General features: G+C 37.0%; 1 protein-coding gene across 9 annotated transcripts in view; it reads left to right on the top strand.

Moving 5' to 3' along the window:
• sptbn4a (spectrin, beta, non-erythrocytic 4a) overlaps positions 1 to 13,672 on the top strand; it is a 35,900-nt gene extending 22,228 nt beyond the window's left edge. For 8 of the 9 annotated variants that reach the window (XM_058775578.1, XM_058775586.1, XM_058775584.1 and 5 more), the window contains 8 exons: positions 534 to 618; positions 711 to 901; positions 2,420 to 3,387; positions 5,841 to 5,901; positions 6,835 to 7,100; positions 9,234 to 9,404; positions 10,166 to 10,208; positions 10,311 to 13,672. In XM_058775578.1, the coding sequence (XP_058631561.1) occupies positions 534 to 618; positions 711 to 901; positions 2,420 to 3,387; positions 5,841 to 5,901; positions 6,835 to 7,100; positions 9,234 to 9,404; positions 10,166 to 10,208; positions 10,311 to 10,685 (2,160 nt within the window). In that variant the 3' untranslated portion in view covers positions 10,686 to 13,672. The remainder of the gene's footprint in view (positions 1 to 533; positions 619 to 710; positions 902 to 2,419; positions 3,388 to 5,840; positions 5,902 to 6,834; positions 7,101 to 9,233; positions 9,405 to 10,165; positions 10,209 to 10,310) is intronic. The other variant, XM_058775583.1, reaches the window with a different exon arrangement.
• Positions 13,673 to 15,917: the final 2,245 nt, after the last annotated feature.

The raw sequence follows: 15,917 nt of genomic DNA, 5'->3' as shown, positions 1-15,917 counted from the left end.
ATTTGTAAAAGTTGTCAAAGTTTGAGATTTGTAAGTTTTTTTTTTTTTTTTTTTTTGCTCACCAAGGGTTTGATCAAATGTACAGTAAAAACAGTAATTTTGTGGAATATTATTCCAATTTAAAATAACAGTTTGAATATATTTTAAAATTTAACTCATTCCTGTGATAGCAAATTTTTTTTTTTTTTCAGCCATTACTGCAGATCCTTCAGTTGTTTTTGTGGAAATCAAGATTTTTTTTAGTATTCTTTGATGAACAGAAAGTTCAGAATGTATTTGAAATAGAATCTTTTGTAACATTATAAATGTCTTAACCTTCAAAATAATGAATCCGTACTAACTAAAAGTATTAATTTCTAATTAATTTCTATAAAAAAAAAAAAAAAACAGACTTTTGAACAGTAGTGTAAAGGTCTAAGGATTTAAATTTTGTTTCTCTTGCATACTGCACGTTTGCATACATTTTTGCATTGAACATGGATCACTTGCCATCAGTGTTCTGCTCATAAATGATTACATACACTCCGATCCAGGTAAAGGAGAAGCTGGAGTATATCATGGCAAAGCAGAAAGATCTGAATGAGCGATGGGAACAGCACTGGGAGAAGCTTCAGCAAGGTCAGTGATGACATTGTTGTAACATCATGTTAAAGGTCTGCCAATCTGATACTTTCTCAGAGTTATCCACAACCTTTATTTGTACCCTCCAGCCCAGCAGAGGCTGCAATCCAACCAGCCGGGATTGGCGGAGCAGTCCTGGCTCACAATCAAGGAACCAATCACTCCAAATACACGTGAGGCAGGTGGCGGGACAGACGAGGTGGAGGAGCTGATTCGACGGCATGAAGCATTCCGGAAGGCCGCGTCCACATGGAAGGATCATTTCAGCTCGTTACGCCAGGTCATTATGGAAACAAAGACTTATGTATAAACAGTCAGCACCAGCACAGCACTGCAGAGGGTCTGAAGTAACAAAAGGGGCTGATGACATAACGCAGAGTAACATCCCCAGCTATATGTGAAGTGGCCCATTCATGTATTTGTCTGGCATAAACAGACCTGCTGTTGCTACAGCTATGAAACTAAAAGCTACTGAGCAACATAGGAAAGCACTGCTCAAGATGTGTCTTAGATACACATTTTCAGCAGGCCTGCATGAATACACACAAGTTACCATGATACCACCACAACCAAACATAATTAATTGTGTCTACAGTACTTTGTGACTGCTTCACACATTTAACAGATGCATAAAGGTGAGAACAGCCTGAACTGCAACCGGGGACAACAGTAACAATGCAGTGAAATAAACTAATTACGACCAATTATCAAACTCACTGAAAATGAAAAAAATACTTCATCATACCTTTTGCATACTCCTTAACTATACATTCTTAATCGCGAAAGGGTGGTTTCCCTTCAGTGGTTCAGGCTGTAGGATTGCCGAATGACTAAAGAAACGTTATCAGCACGATGGTATAAAACTGTACATTTCTAGTCTATTACCACCCACTGCCACTTATACCAATGACGGAAATAAGTTAGAATAGCTAAATATGTGGGAGAGCATTACTATTAAGTGAATATATTGTATTGCAATAGGTAGCACTTCAATATTAACCTTGAATCGAGACTAGTTAGCACATAATTTATAATTGAAATGGTTTAATAACAGTATTTCGTTATGGTTACACTTGAATTGGTTACAAAATAGGTGAAGGATGGTAAAACATAACCAGTTCATTGTACCCAACATGTATGTAAAATGTTACCTGTGTGAGAGAGAGAGAGAGAGAGATCGCCAGCCAAGAAAGGAGAGAGCAAAGAAAAAGGAGCCAGAGCAACAGTTACAATCTTCTTTTGTCCCTTCCTTGACCATGTGACTAAAAACCATATATGAGACATTCAAACTGACCAATCAGCAGATTACATCTTCACTCACTGTGCAAAAGGTGTTACAATTAGTAGACCCCCAATGTATACACATCTTGGCCTACAGGCCTTGATCTCTATCAGCACACCTGTGCCTTCAGGAATGCCAAATGGCCCTTTTGTTACTCAAGATAGGTTTGGGACAGGAAAGCAGAAGTCTTGGATTATTTTCAACCTTACAATTGCATGGGACGTTCAGTGCAATGTAGGTTCAAATGTGTCAAACGTGCCCATCAAAATGTGCCTTTGTGAAACACACTGTCCTAATCTAAAATGTTGCTGTGTAGTAATCTAATATTAATGTTAGAAAGCTAATGCACTTGGCATCGTGATTTAAAATAAATAAATAAATGTATCCATTAAAATCCCTTTTCACATTAATCGCAACTGAGGAGGCAGGATTGTCGGTTGACGTGGCGCTGGCCCTGCATATAAATAACATAAAACTAAGAACTACAATATCTTTATCTCTCTTCTCCATCTGCAGGCAGAGAAAATGAAGGAGGAACTGAACAGGCCGCCTTCTACATCCTCTCTCCTCAGCAGGCAGATGTTCCCTCTCTCCTGTCTTGTGCCCAGCTCGTCTTCCTCGTCTTCATCCTCCTCTCTCTTCCGTAACCCTCTTCAGGACTCACTTCTGGAGTCCAAGCCCGGCTTGGACCTCATGCACGCCACAGAACACACCATAGCGAACACGCTCGCTCAGCGACTTGGATCCACCCTGAACCCTTACACGCCTGTCATGAACGGCTCCTCGTACCATGGGCTGAACCAGCCACCAGGGGGCGTGGCGGAGGTTCTTTCCTACCATGGGCTAAAACAACAAGGTGTTTCAGGGTTGGATAATTCTAGCTATCAGGGGTTAAACCAACAAGTTGGTGCCATGGGGGTGAACAGCTCCAGCTACACTGGACTAAACCAGCAGGGTGTTTTAGGAGAAGACAGCTCCAGCTACCACAGCCTGAACCATTTAGGTGCTGTTGGGGTGGGAGTGGAGCCCAAAATGGGATATGCTTGGCAGTACCTGAAAGCTGATTGCCTTCATCCCAAAATCAACCACATTCACAAAGCTGTTCCACCTTTACTGGAGGCGCACAGAGCGCAGCTCGCCGGTGGAGCAGCAAACATGCCAGCTCCTCCTATGGGCCTGGACCCCTCCCTGGAGATGATCCACAGCCGGTTACAGAGAGACCCCCGCGGGAGCCGATCTGACCCGCAAATGGATCACTTGAGGCGGGAGAGAGAGTACCGGCTTGGCCGACAGACCTCCAGTGAGCAAGAGATCCAGGCACGACTTAATGAGCTCCCACTGATTGTTAGGCAGGAACGCTACCGTCGAAGATTGGAGAGACAGTCGTCCAGTGAGCAGGAGGGCAGCGGTAGGCAGAGAGTACAGAAACATGACTCCAGCGATGCAGAATCTGGGAAAGAGCCATCTGACAAGAGACCATCTGGGTGAGTGTTTGTGTATGTGTATGTGTATGTGTATGTGTATGTGTGTTTGCTTGGCTATATTTTGGGAACAAAACCTCCTTTCTGAGATACCTTAAAAGTAAAAATTGTTTCTAAATTAGGTAAAGGAAATTTTATTCTAAAAACCAAAATGTTTGCATTTAGGGGTACGCAGAGGCGGACAAAGTACACAACTTCCTTACTTGAGTGAAAGTACAGATACTACTGGTCAAATACTACTCCACTACAAGTGAAAGTTGTAAAGACAGATTTTTACTTAATGCCTGGCTCACACTACAGGATTTTTTGCCCGATTTAGCCCCGATTTCCCCCTCCTGTGAATTGGAGGGAAAATCTTGTCGAGCACCTCGATCGGTCCCGATGTTCGGCGTGGATTATCTGGTAATGTGAGGCGTTCACCGATAGAACTTTGCACCTCCCGATCTTCTAGCACACAAATCGGGGCCGCCCCGATCATATCAAACATGTTTGATATTTAGGATTTAAATCGGGATGATGACGGCTATATGATTATGTCAGCACTTTAACAGCCAATGCGCGACCGCAAAACAGCTGCTGTATGGCTCCGCTGAATAGTGGAGACGGAGGAAACTGCTTCTTGAAGTTTTGTAGTAACACGATTGTCTGTATAATGTGTCGAACACGTATCGCTTTTATGTTACCAAACCTACAGAAATGGAACAACTGAATGAAGATAATTATCTTTATTTTTTATCTAACACTCCTACAACTACATTGAACTCATTTTAATACTTGTTTAAAAGTTACAAAGTTCTTTTTCAAAGATATACTGAAGTCTATGATATGGTTCATTTTAGGCAAACAAAGCAAACATTGAAAAGAAAACAAACTTTTAATCTCTTCAGAAAACTGGATCATACTCTCTCAGTCATGGGTGTGCAGGTTGCGCCAAAGAACCGTATTTTTTAATTTTGCCATCAACTGATCAGTGTTCATAAAATGCTCAGAAATCAGTGAACTTCACAATGCGGCTAGGGTTGGGTATTGTTTGAATTTTATCCATTCTGATTCTGCTTATTGATTTCAATTCTTATTGATTCCCAGTTTAGATTAAAGTTTTCATTTAGCCTACTTTTTGATCATTTCTTTGTAAAAAAAAATATATGTATTTATGTGTAGTGTTTTGACAAAATAATTTATATACTTATATATATATATACTTATATATATACTTAGATTTATATACTTCCCTGACCAGTTTTTAGCAGCAATTTACCAGTAGGCCTAAGTTTATTTATATATATATATATATATATATATATATGGTAAAATGAGGGCAGTCATTTTTGACAGATATATTAGCCTACCATTTGTATTGCCATAGTTTAACTACAAAAATTAAACTACTATAATGAAACTATGGTAAATTTGTGGTTACTGAAGTTACTACAAATAGCATAATTATGGTTACTATAGTGAGATAATAGTAAATTTGTGGATACTGTGATTTTACTGTAAATACCATAGTTATGGTTACTATAGTAAAAACATGGTTAATTTTCCAAAGGGCTTTAATGTGTTAACACATGCCTTTTTAGAGCGCTTTTAGCTGTGCAGTAGCGCAGACGTTTACATTAGTTTAGCGGGGAAGATCCCGAGGTTGCCAGATTTGCGTAAAACATATCAGCCAAATGTCCATTCAAAGCTAGGCGGAAAACTTCAGGCTTAGAAATACTGTAAGACTTGTCAACACAGGAAGGTCCTGGCAGATCGCAGGCCGGATTTTCGCAGAAAAAAAGGGTTCAGTGAATTTGAAAATGCACTCATTGTAAAAACTGCTACATATAACGACTTTCTACTTGGGGACCTTGATATAAATGTAGTTGAGTAAAAAGTACGATATTTGTCTTTCAAATGTAGTGAAGTTAAAGTCGCAAGTTTCCAGAAAAAATAATACTCGAGAAAAGTACAGATACTCAAAAAGTGTACTTAAGTACAATACTCAAGTAAATTTACTTTGTTACGTTACTAAGATCGACACGAGGAGAGTAAAACCTGAAATCAGTCTTAATGAAGCTTAATAAACAAAAGTAATGAAGTGTTGTTATTATTAACTAAAACTTTTAACTAAAAGTGTTGCCGTTGCTTATTTAAAATGATAATATATAATTTTCATTAATTGAAATAAAGCTGGAATAAAATCTGAAAATTAGAAACGCTGCCGTGGCAACTAACTGAAATAAAATAAGATGGAAAAAAACTAATTAAAAATAATAATAGTATATAAAAACTAATAAAAAAGTTTTGAGTATAGAAAATAGAAATAGCCCAATATAAAAACATAGAAGTCAAAGTCCCCGACATGATAAAATAACAAATGTGTGTGTGTGTGTGTGTGTGCGTGTGTGTGTGCGCCTATCTGTATGTGGGTATCTAACTTAGTTGGCTTTCTCATCTTTTTTTTTTTTTTTTAGGGAGAAGCGTTCCACTATGGCTGAGATTGTTGAGCAAGTGCAGGAGAGAGAAGCTTGTAATGTATGTGTTGAGTCTGTACTGGAATTTAATCATTTATCATTCACATCATGCATCATATTCCCCCTCACCATTTTAATGCATCATCTACACAATTAGTAATACTTTACCGTTCAAATGTTTGGGGTCGGTATGATTTTTAAAGATTTTGAATGAATTGAACTCTGTGCTCACTAAGGTTGCATTTATTTAATCAAAAATACAGTAAAAACAGTAATAATAACTTTATATAACATTTTTCTATTTAAATATATTTTGAAGAGCCATTACTCCGGTCACATGTTCCTTCAGAAATCATTCTAATATGCTGATTTAGTGCTTAAGAAAGTTAAGAAATATATTTCTTTCTGTAAGATCTTAACGTTTTGTTTTTGTTTTTTTAAGTAAACTTATTCATTTTCAAAAGAAAAAACAATCTTAATGACCCCAAACTTTTAAGCAGTAGTGTATGTTCAGGCAATTCTTGTTTTGAAGAAAATCAGTCCACACACCGCTAAAGTTTAAAGTTTGAGGATTTTTCTACCATTTGTGTCATGCACAGAGAAATAAGAGTAGACTCACTGCAGGTACAGTGCCTCTGGAGTATCTTGGTTCGGTGTCTTGCTCAAGGGCACAATAGTGATAGAGCAGAATTGTGATCTCAGTAATTCTCCACTTTCTGGGTCACCTTGCATCCTCTGAAACTTGGGACTGATCCCCAAGCATTTTAGTCAGCAGCTCTGACTCTTAAGTATCTCTGTACATTTTATTGTTAAGGTAAGACTTTGACTTTTCTGTATGCAGATACAGTATTTATATATTTTTATTTGGAGATGGAAGATGTGACAATGTGATGCACAACACGCTTAATTTCCATATACAACCATTTCGTATTTTTTTTATAGTTCACTTTTTTGTTTTCTTTAATGAACAATTCTGCTTTGTACATTCACAAAGAATATTTTTCAGGCGAGGGGAGAGGCGTACAGACCCCCCAGCAGCCTCTCTGCCCCAGTGAGCCGTCTGGATCGCCCTCGAGCTCGAGACCGCCCCAAACCACGAAGAAGACCTCGTCCAAAAGAGCCTGAGGAGCCACGGAGGTCCCGTTCTGCACCTGCTCAGAGCATCCCATCCACACCTCAGCCTCCTACCCACACCGTTCAACATGAGGGCTTCCTGTACAGGAAACACGAAGAGGAAGGGAAAGAGAGAAGCCCGAATAGGTGTGTTTCTTACTAGCTGATAAAAATTGGAATGTCCTGACATGATCTCTATTGACGTTTTACACGATTTTCCCCCAGTAACTATCATTTTATTATGAATAATCTAAGTTCTTTTTGTCGCTATTGCTAATACACTAGAAATCCTGTTACCAAGCTAATAGCTTATGCTAATGTTAACACTGTGTTCAGAATAGCATGCTTTGCTAGTAGATAGTATATGAACACAGTGTGCAAGCATAAATTACATCAGTTGTTGTATATTAACTTGACGCTGCATGACCTACCCTGCCATTTTACAAGCTAGAGAAAGATTACATTCTGGTAAATGATGTACCTCATGGTAAATAGCATGGTGAATAACCACTAACTGAATTTGATTTATTTAGAGTGATCTGGACATACCAAATTTATATTGCATTAGGGCTGCAACGATTAGTCGACAATAAAAAATTGTCGACAAATATTTTTGTTGTCGAGTAATCGTTTGATCTCATATGACCTAATGTAAGAGCCTGCAATACTGCGGTTTGACCAGTGTGGCGCTGTAGCGCAAGACTGTAATTCAGCTCTCCTGGATGCAATTCAAGAGAAGAAGACAGACATAGAGCTCCAGAGAAAATGCGTCCGAACTTGAGCGGCGTTTGGATGAATATGTAAATATATATTGCGCGCTTTCCTCTCAGTAACGAAATAAACACAATAAAAACTGACAGCAGTGTGAAAGCAGCAGTTAAAAATGCATCTGATTACAACGAAGTGGATGTTTGCATGAGCTCTGCTTTTCAGTAACGTAACGTTACTCCAGTCAAGTCCGGTCACATCATGTTTATTTATATAGTACTTTATGCAATAGATAGCCTTAATTCAAGCAGCTTTACGGTATTAAACATGAAAAACCAGAGTCAGTGTTGCTTCCAGTTATAATTACAACTTGATTTTCTGTAAAGCAGCTCTCCAGTGTGGAGCTAGCTAATGATAAAATATTTTTATTAGTGGGAAAAAAAAAAAAAATGTATTAAAGTGATAGTTTAGTTTACAGAGATCAAAGCTTGATCTAGCTCAGGACTGTTTTGGTTATCATAACCCTATAAGGTATTTTAAGACATTATGTTGTGAATAAAATAGTTTATCCAAAGCGTCTTATCACTTACCTTTATTTTATTTCTTATCTATATGACTTACAAAAGGAGATGTTAGGCAGAATGTGCAAGATGTGTCATTCAGTTACTTTTTCATGTAGCTAATTAAATGGTGAGAGAGTGTCTCTGTCTGTCATCTCATTTTGTGTGCCAAATACATCTATTTGTATAATGAATTGGTAACACTTTACAATAAGGTATAATTTGTTAACATTAATGTATTAATTAACATCAATGAACAATGCATTTATTACATTTAACTATTAATCTTTGTTAATGTTGGTTAACAAAAATACAGTTGTTCATTGTTTGTTCATGTTAGTTCACAGTGCATTTACCAATGTTTAAAAACACAACTTGTGATTTTAATAATGCATTAGTAAATGCTGAAATTAACATTAACTAAGATTAACAAATGCTGTAGAAGTATTCTTCATTCTTAGTTCATGTTAACTAATGAATCTTATTGTAAAGTGTTACCAATTAATTGTATAAATGCATAATATGCTTTTCTAAAGCTGAAGTGACCTTTATTTATGTTAGAATATGTGTAACTTAATATTTTAACTAGTTGCAAAAGCTGAATAATCAAACAAAGTCTACTGATTAATCAGTGGAATAATCGACGATCAGTCGATTAATCGGTCGAATAATCGTCAGATTAATCGATTATCAAAATAATCGTTTGTTGCAGCCCTATATTGCATTCAGTACAGGGTTAGGGTTGTATACAGCATACTGAGGTTCATCATTCAAATGAAAAATAAATAGTCAAAGATGTGGGAACAAATTAATCCATCATTTAAAACGCATATTGTGATCAACCACTATTTTGAATATTGGAGGGGACTTGTTGTGGTCAGTTGTGGTCATGGCCCAATAGTGTATTAGAAATGCCGTTATAAGTGTGTTTGCCTGCTAATAGCAATACTAAATGCCTTGGTGAGGGCTAGTAACTCACAAAGTTATTCCTAACTTTCTAAACCTCTTGCAGCAAGTCGTGGGTAAATCTGTTCTGCGTACTCAAGCAAGGGGAGATTGGTTTCTACAAGGATGCCCGACACAAAACAACACCCTACAACGATGAGCCACTTCTTAACTTGGCCATCTGCGAATTTGACACTACCAACGGATATAAAAAGAAGAAGAATGTCTTCATTCTCAGGTAAAATTAACTCAGTATGATCTTTAATGACTACCGTATTGCCTGCTAATCTACAAAAGCAATGACAAATAATCATGCAGGAATTGGATTTTAAGAAACGATACCATTAAAATCCCTGTGCTCTTCGCAGTTTTATTGTTAATTTATTTCCTATTGAAACAAAAAAGATATGGGGTGGGACATACTGAAGGATTGCCCTTTTCTTTCTTTTTTCTTTAAAAAAAATTAATTAATTAATGCTTCAATTCAGCAAGAATGCGTTAAATTGATCAAATGTGAGAGGAATCTTTGCAACATTGTTACTTTGTAACTTTACATTTAAAATAACTGCCTTTTTAAACTTTCTATTCATCAAAGTATCTTGAAAAAATGCATCAAAGTTTGCACTAAAATATTAAGCAGCACAATTGTTTTCAACATTAATAATCAGATGAAAGGTTTCTCGAGCACTAAATCAGCATATCAGAATGATTTCTGAAGGATCATATTTCCATCACAGGAATAATTTACATTTTAAAATAAATTAAAATAGGAAATGTAATAATATTTCACAATATTACTATATTACACAATATTATTATATATACAATATTACACAATATTTTGCTGTAGTTTTAATTAAATGCAGAAATAGTGAGCATAAGGGACTTCTTTCAAAAACATTGTAGCGCACTGTATGCCAAAGCCACAAACACTTAATTCTGTATGATCTTTCCCTTCTAACCACTTTTATAAATGTATGTGTTTCTAATGTTTTTAAGGACCACTGCTGAAGGGGACTACATCTTCCTGGCTAAGGATGAGGTATGTCAGACAAAAGCCCCACCTGAGTGAAAAAGATCAGAGTTGTTTGGTAAATATTCTGCCTATTGTGGCCATATCACAAGTGTGTGTTCTGTCTTACAGGAGGATCTGAAAGGTTGGGTCAACAGCATCAACGCTAGCCTGAAGGAGATTGAAGAAATCACCAAGTGGGAGAAAGCCACAAACTCCTCCACCGACCCCGACAAATCAGAGCGCAAGGAGCGTTCTGAAGGGGCGGAGCCATCCGAGGGGGCGGAGAGGTCAGAGAGGTCAGAGAGGTCAGAGAAGTCTGAGCGTTCAGACCGATCAGATAAAATAGAGGCATCGGACAAAAGCTCAGAAAAGAGGGACACATCCGAGAAGGAGAGAGGAGATAGAGCTGAAAGAAGAGAGAGGGCTGAACGAGGGGAGAGAGAGAGGGGCGAACGAGGAGACCGGGGTTCCAGGGGCTCCAGCACTTCGGGAAAAAGCAAATGACTCATCTCTCCACACCTTTATTTACTCATCCATCCCTCCATCTTTCCAGAGAGAAGACAGGACTTGCATTTCTCTGTCTCTGTCGCTCTGTTTGTCCTGACAGCCTGATTTCAGGACCGACGTATTTGATGTCCCTTGAATGTGTCGATGTGCGTCTGTGTGCGTGTGCCAATGTGTTGAAGAGATTGTCTGTGAAAGAATATGAAATGAACAGTATAAGGCCGTATCCCAGCATCAGAGGGCCAGTTCAGCCGCCCTGCTCGACTCTCACAGAAAAGGCACTTTAGATTATTGAGGATGACTATAGCCCTTAATATTTTAGAAGCGTTTTCTCGAAGCAATATACTGTATGTAGTAACCGATGCCGCTCGTTTTAGCTGCTCTGCTCTTCCAAGCGAGTGCGAGAGAGAAAGAGAGAGAGAGAGAGAGAGAGAGAGAGAAAGTGACAGAGAAGTCTTTCAGAGAGAAATCTGGTGCGGTAGTAGGGTAGTAGTAGTTCCTCCTGATCGACATCCTTGCACAGCCCCACACATGCATACGCACACGCACTGTGCATCATGGGAAAATGTTTGGTATGGAATACCATTCTCTCACCCGAGGCCATACACGTCTTCCACCTGCTGCTTGTAGTAATGGTTTTAATCATGCGAGATCCTTCACAGTACTGTGGTCAGTCCAAATTACACTCGATGAAGAGTCTCGATCACAAAACGTGAATATAATGTGGCAGTGTGTGTGTGTGTGTGTGTGTGTGAATACAGCTCCATCCAGAAGGAGATCAAATGTACTATGTATAATCTCATTGATCGTATTTATTAGGTTATCACGATACAAATTTAAAGTGTGAGGTTATTCTTCCCTGAGCTAAGAGGAAGTACGATCAAATACCCCCGTATGTGTACAAATATGCTGCTTTTTATCATCTCTGCCCCTTACATCACTCTTTGATTGTAAAATGATTAGTACACATAAAATAGGGTGTCTGTGACTTTGTCATGCTATAAAGAAAAAGATTGTATATATATATATTTGTATATATACTAGTAAACGAGATTTACTTCTATGAGCTGCAGCGTCTAATAACAAAAAAATATCATTTTTATCAACGTATGAAAATGTAACAAGTAAAAAAAGAGTTGTTTAAAGTGCCCCTGGCTGAATTCAGACAGTAAACATGCGTGTTAGCCGCCTTTTCCGGGATCTCTTGTATACGGAAATGCAACTTTTACGGTTTACGGTTTTGTTTTGTTTTGTTGTGGCCAGGGCAAAAGATCAGGATCCTTGTAAAAAGAAATCACCATTAAAACCCTCATCAGAGACTGTTTTGTGTTTAGTTTAAAGAAAACTTGTCTCTTGACAGCTGTTGCAATTCCTATGACAAAGACAATGATTTTCCCCTTAAAATCTATAGGTGCAAATTATATTTACACAGATATGATACAAATACAAATATCAGAGTAAACCACAATCATTAATTAAAAAAAACAAAAAACAAAAAAACCTCAATTTGTCTGTTTTTAAGGTGTTTTTCCACTTATTTGTAATGATGGTCCTAATGCTTTAATTTACATTGTAAATCACATTGGTGAGGTCAAGCTTTTCCTATCTAGCTCTGTTTTCACCGCACAAACGTGTTCTTCTGAGTTCAAACTCCGACTGGCCTCATTGTCTATGCAACAGCAAATATTAGCGCCATACTAGAACCAGTTTCTGAAATTGAGATTAAACCATGTGGAAACTAGTCCTTACCTAAATCTGTTTGTAATAATCCAACACAAGTCTGCAATCTCTTCTTGGAAGATCAGTAACATTAGGACTCGTCTAATGTGTCAGTTTTTTCTCACTGTGGGTGCCTTATGAATGCATGTTATAAGGAGATGTGGACACCACCTCCATTAATGTATTCGGTATGTTCTGAATAAAACACTCATGACAAAAAACATTGCTTACAGACACACTTGACCCCTGATGAGCTCCAGTAAAACATGCAATATTGATCTGCATTTTAAAAGCTGAGCTGATTGTGTTCACTTGCTTTCAGAAATAAGTGAGTTCCTGCTGTCACATAACACAGAACACATACCCTATGACGACAGAAAACAGTCACACACCCTTCAGTCAGGCTTAGGGTCAAATCTGCTACTGAGTGGATATGTATTTGTTCATTGTCATAGAAACTGCATAACTAGAGACTAAGCTTGTTTTGCACTGCGTATCTGTGTCTGATAAATGTGATTGAGGGTGAATGAATGTCTGTTACCAAATTGTTGCTGTGTATGTCTCTGTCTTGCTGAAGCAACCTCACTCCTAACAACCGGTTTACCAACTCTCCCCTCCCAAAGCATTTAATGACGATTTGGACTTATTTTACTTAACTTTTTGACTCTTCTACATATCCAACATTTGTTTCAGAGTGACCTTGCCTATGGTCTGCCTGCAAAAAGCACAATTTCTCCCTGAACAACAATCTGGAGTATTAGAAAAGAGCATGATCCCTGCATTTCTTAAAGCTGCCACACGAGTTCAGTGTTGCAAAGGCTAAAATCATTTTTATTTGAACTCTTCGATTGCAATTTTTTTTAAACCCACATATTTGTCAGTTTTTGCTTTGTTTATCTCCAGCTTGACCTCACCAGTAAGTATTTACACTTCAATTCATTGCTGAAAGAAAAAAGCCCTAAAATGTATGGAGTGTGTGGGTTGCCCTCCTTTATTTGAAGTCAGTTGTTTCACACATGAAATTAAAGAAAAACACTATTAAGTTGCATGAAAGAGAATATAGAGGTGATTTCTATGCAACAGCTGTGCATGTTTATCAAAAGGGTTTCAATCTTCAGCAAAGCACTGAGTTTGGATGATGATGATGATGATGATGGAGATGGAGAAATGAGTGGAATGAGCAGATCACTTGTATAGCTGAAATGAGACATTAAATCATTTATGTACTGATATCTGCACTAATTCATAAATACAGGTTGTATATATCAGTCTGCTGTGGAGTTTTGATTTTAGTGACTTTGCATCTGCAGTTGTGCTTAAGTTGTTTATTCAACTATGAAAATTGCACTAAACATATTTGACCCTTCATAGTTACAGTACCATATAGTTGAAGTAGGATTTCTGTGTTCTAAACCTCTAAAAGTTTTGTAGCTACTTTGTGACCACTTTATTGTTGATAAAGCTTTTGCGACATGACACCACCTACCTACCGAAAGAGTTGCAATTGTTCAGGATTAAAAAGTGCAACGTTATTTTTTTTACAATTTTAATATATTTCCAGAAGACAGTCTATTATTTTTATTTTTTATTTTATTCTAAAACGTTTTGACTTTGTCTACTGTCAGTATTTACAATTATGCACGTTTTAGAAGTTATCAAGCATCTGCAAAAGCTGTATAGTTAGCCTTCCCCTCTAAAACGGGTACTCTACAGGCGCCCATCTGCATTAATTTTGTGGCCCTCGTCATGCTGAAGATTAATGTATTTTTATTACAGTTTGCGCTCAAAATATTAGACAGTTTGTTTTTTATTTTTATTTTTTTAATTAAATGTAGCCTATACAATCGCAGTAGTAAAAGCTGCTCGATCTCTGCAAGCGCTGTAACTAACCACGCGCTGCACGCCACAAACAGCTTAAAAGAGAAGCGTTGACCAACAAAAGTGGACAACGTGATTTTGAAATAACTTCATTTTGTGAGCTGATGTGCGGTTTTTGTCTCAGAACGAGGCAGATAATATATTCTATACGGTAAAGGCAATGTCGATTATCACTGGATTATAAATATACTTTATTATTATGATAATACCAGAGATGGTTTGAAGAACACAGTTAAACCATATATTGTCGTGTCGTATGTTTATTGTCGTATACTGTTGGATATTTATAAATAGTCAGCTCACTAACAGATTCAATCACCCACGCAATCTTGTTCATAAATGACAGGATTGTCTATTAAAGCCTTAAATCACAATGTAACGTTCAAATCTGCCGCTGATCCAGAGAGAGCAGTTTACTCATATGAAACATCTTTACAAAGTCTTTTGTATCACCAGGTAGGTTAATTCTGTGTTACAAACATTCAAATAAAGTACTGGAATAAAAGTTTATAGTTCGGATATAAACACTGCTGTCTAGCGATCAAAATAGAATAAATCACCTTTTTGAAAGTGATGCTTCAAATAAAGATTGTATCAATTACAACTTAATGCCAGCAGCTGGAGACAAGTGACTTCGTTCAAAAAACATTGATTCAGGAATGAAACAAGTGAAGTCTTTATGAAGTTTGTTTATGAATCATTTGTTTAACTTTTTTATAAATTCGTTGAATATTGTATTCTATAAATAGACCAGCATTTTTTTTATTCTAGAAACTCTAGTAGGCTAAATGACATGTTATTTTGTTTAGTTTTTAAAAAAATAAAATACTGATACAATATAGTTAATATAAATATGAAAAATAATACTTCTTTCTAAAGTACTTTGTAAACTATGTTTGCTCAAGAATGTTTTTAGTTTTAGCATTTTTAGTTTGTTCAATAGGCTACTCTGTTCAATATAGCAAAACAAACTTTTAATCCAATTGTTTGTTCCAGATTTTTACTCTTTAAAAAAAATAAAAATTATATATATATATATATATATATATATATATATATATATATATTCATGCTCAGTCTTATTTTAAATAGGACAAGCAATTAGATAAGTAATAAACTGTATTTGTAAATCAGTAAATCTGCAAATATTGTCTTAAGGTCTGATGATGCAAGTTGTAATTTGTGGCCCTTCGCATCGTATGTAGTTTAAATGCGGCCCGCTTGGCCTCTGAACTTGAGTACCCCTGCTCTAGAGGAAAAGGAGGAAATTAAAAGTGAAACGGCGTAAAGAAGGTCAGTGAAAATCAATTGTAAATAAATGATCTGCAGGTAAGTCTGGAGTCACAATGGTGAGGAAAGTTACACAGCACCATATTCATTGATATAATGTTTTACATCCCTTAGTCTTCAGGCAAATACTAAGAGGTGCGAAAACAATTCATCACTACATAATATGACGAGTGGACAGACTTTATCATTCATATCACATAAATGGATTCAATTATTATAATTAGACTTTTTGTTTTTTTTTGTACGTTTAATCACGTAATAAAAGAGAATACCAAGAACAAATCAATTACATTTGTCTCTGTACAGAACACTGTTTTGTTTCTCCCAGCTTGACTTCACCAGCAA

Source organism: Onychostoma macrolepis, chromosome 05 (assembly GCF_012432095.1).
Source record: "Onychostoma macrolepis isolate SWU-2019 chromosome 05, ASM1243209v1, whole genome shotgun sequence".
Classification (NCBI taxonomy): domain Eukaryota; kingdom Metazoa; phylum Chordata; class Actinopteri; order Cypriniformes; family Cyprinidae; genus Onychostoma; species Onychostoma macrolepis.
This window is presented reverse-complemented; position numbering and strand designations above follow the sequence as displayed.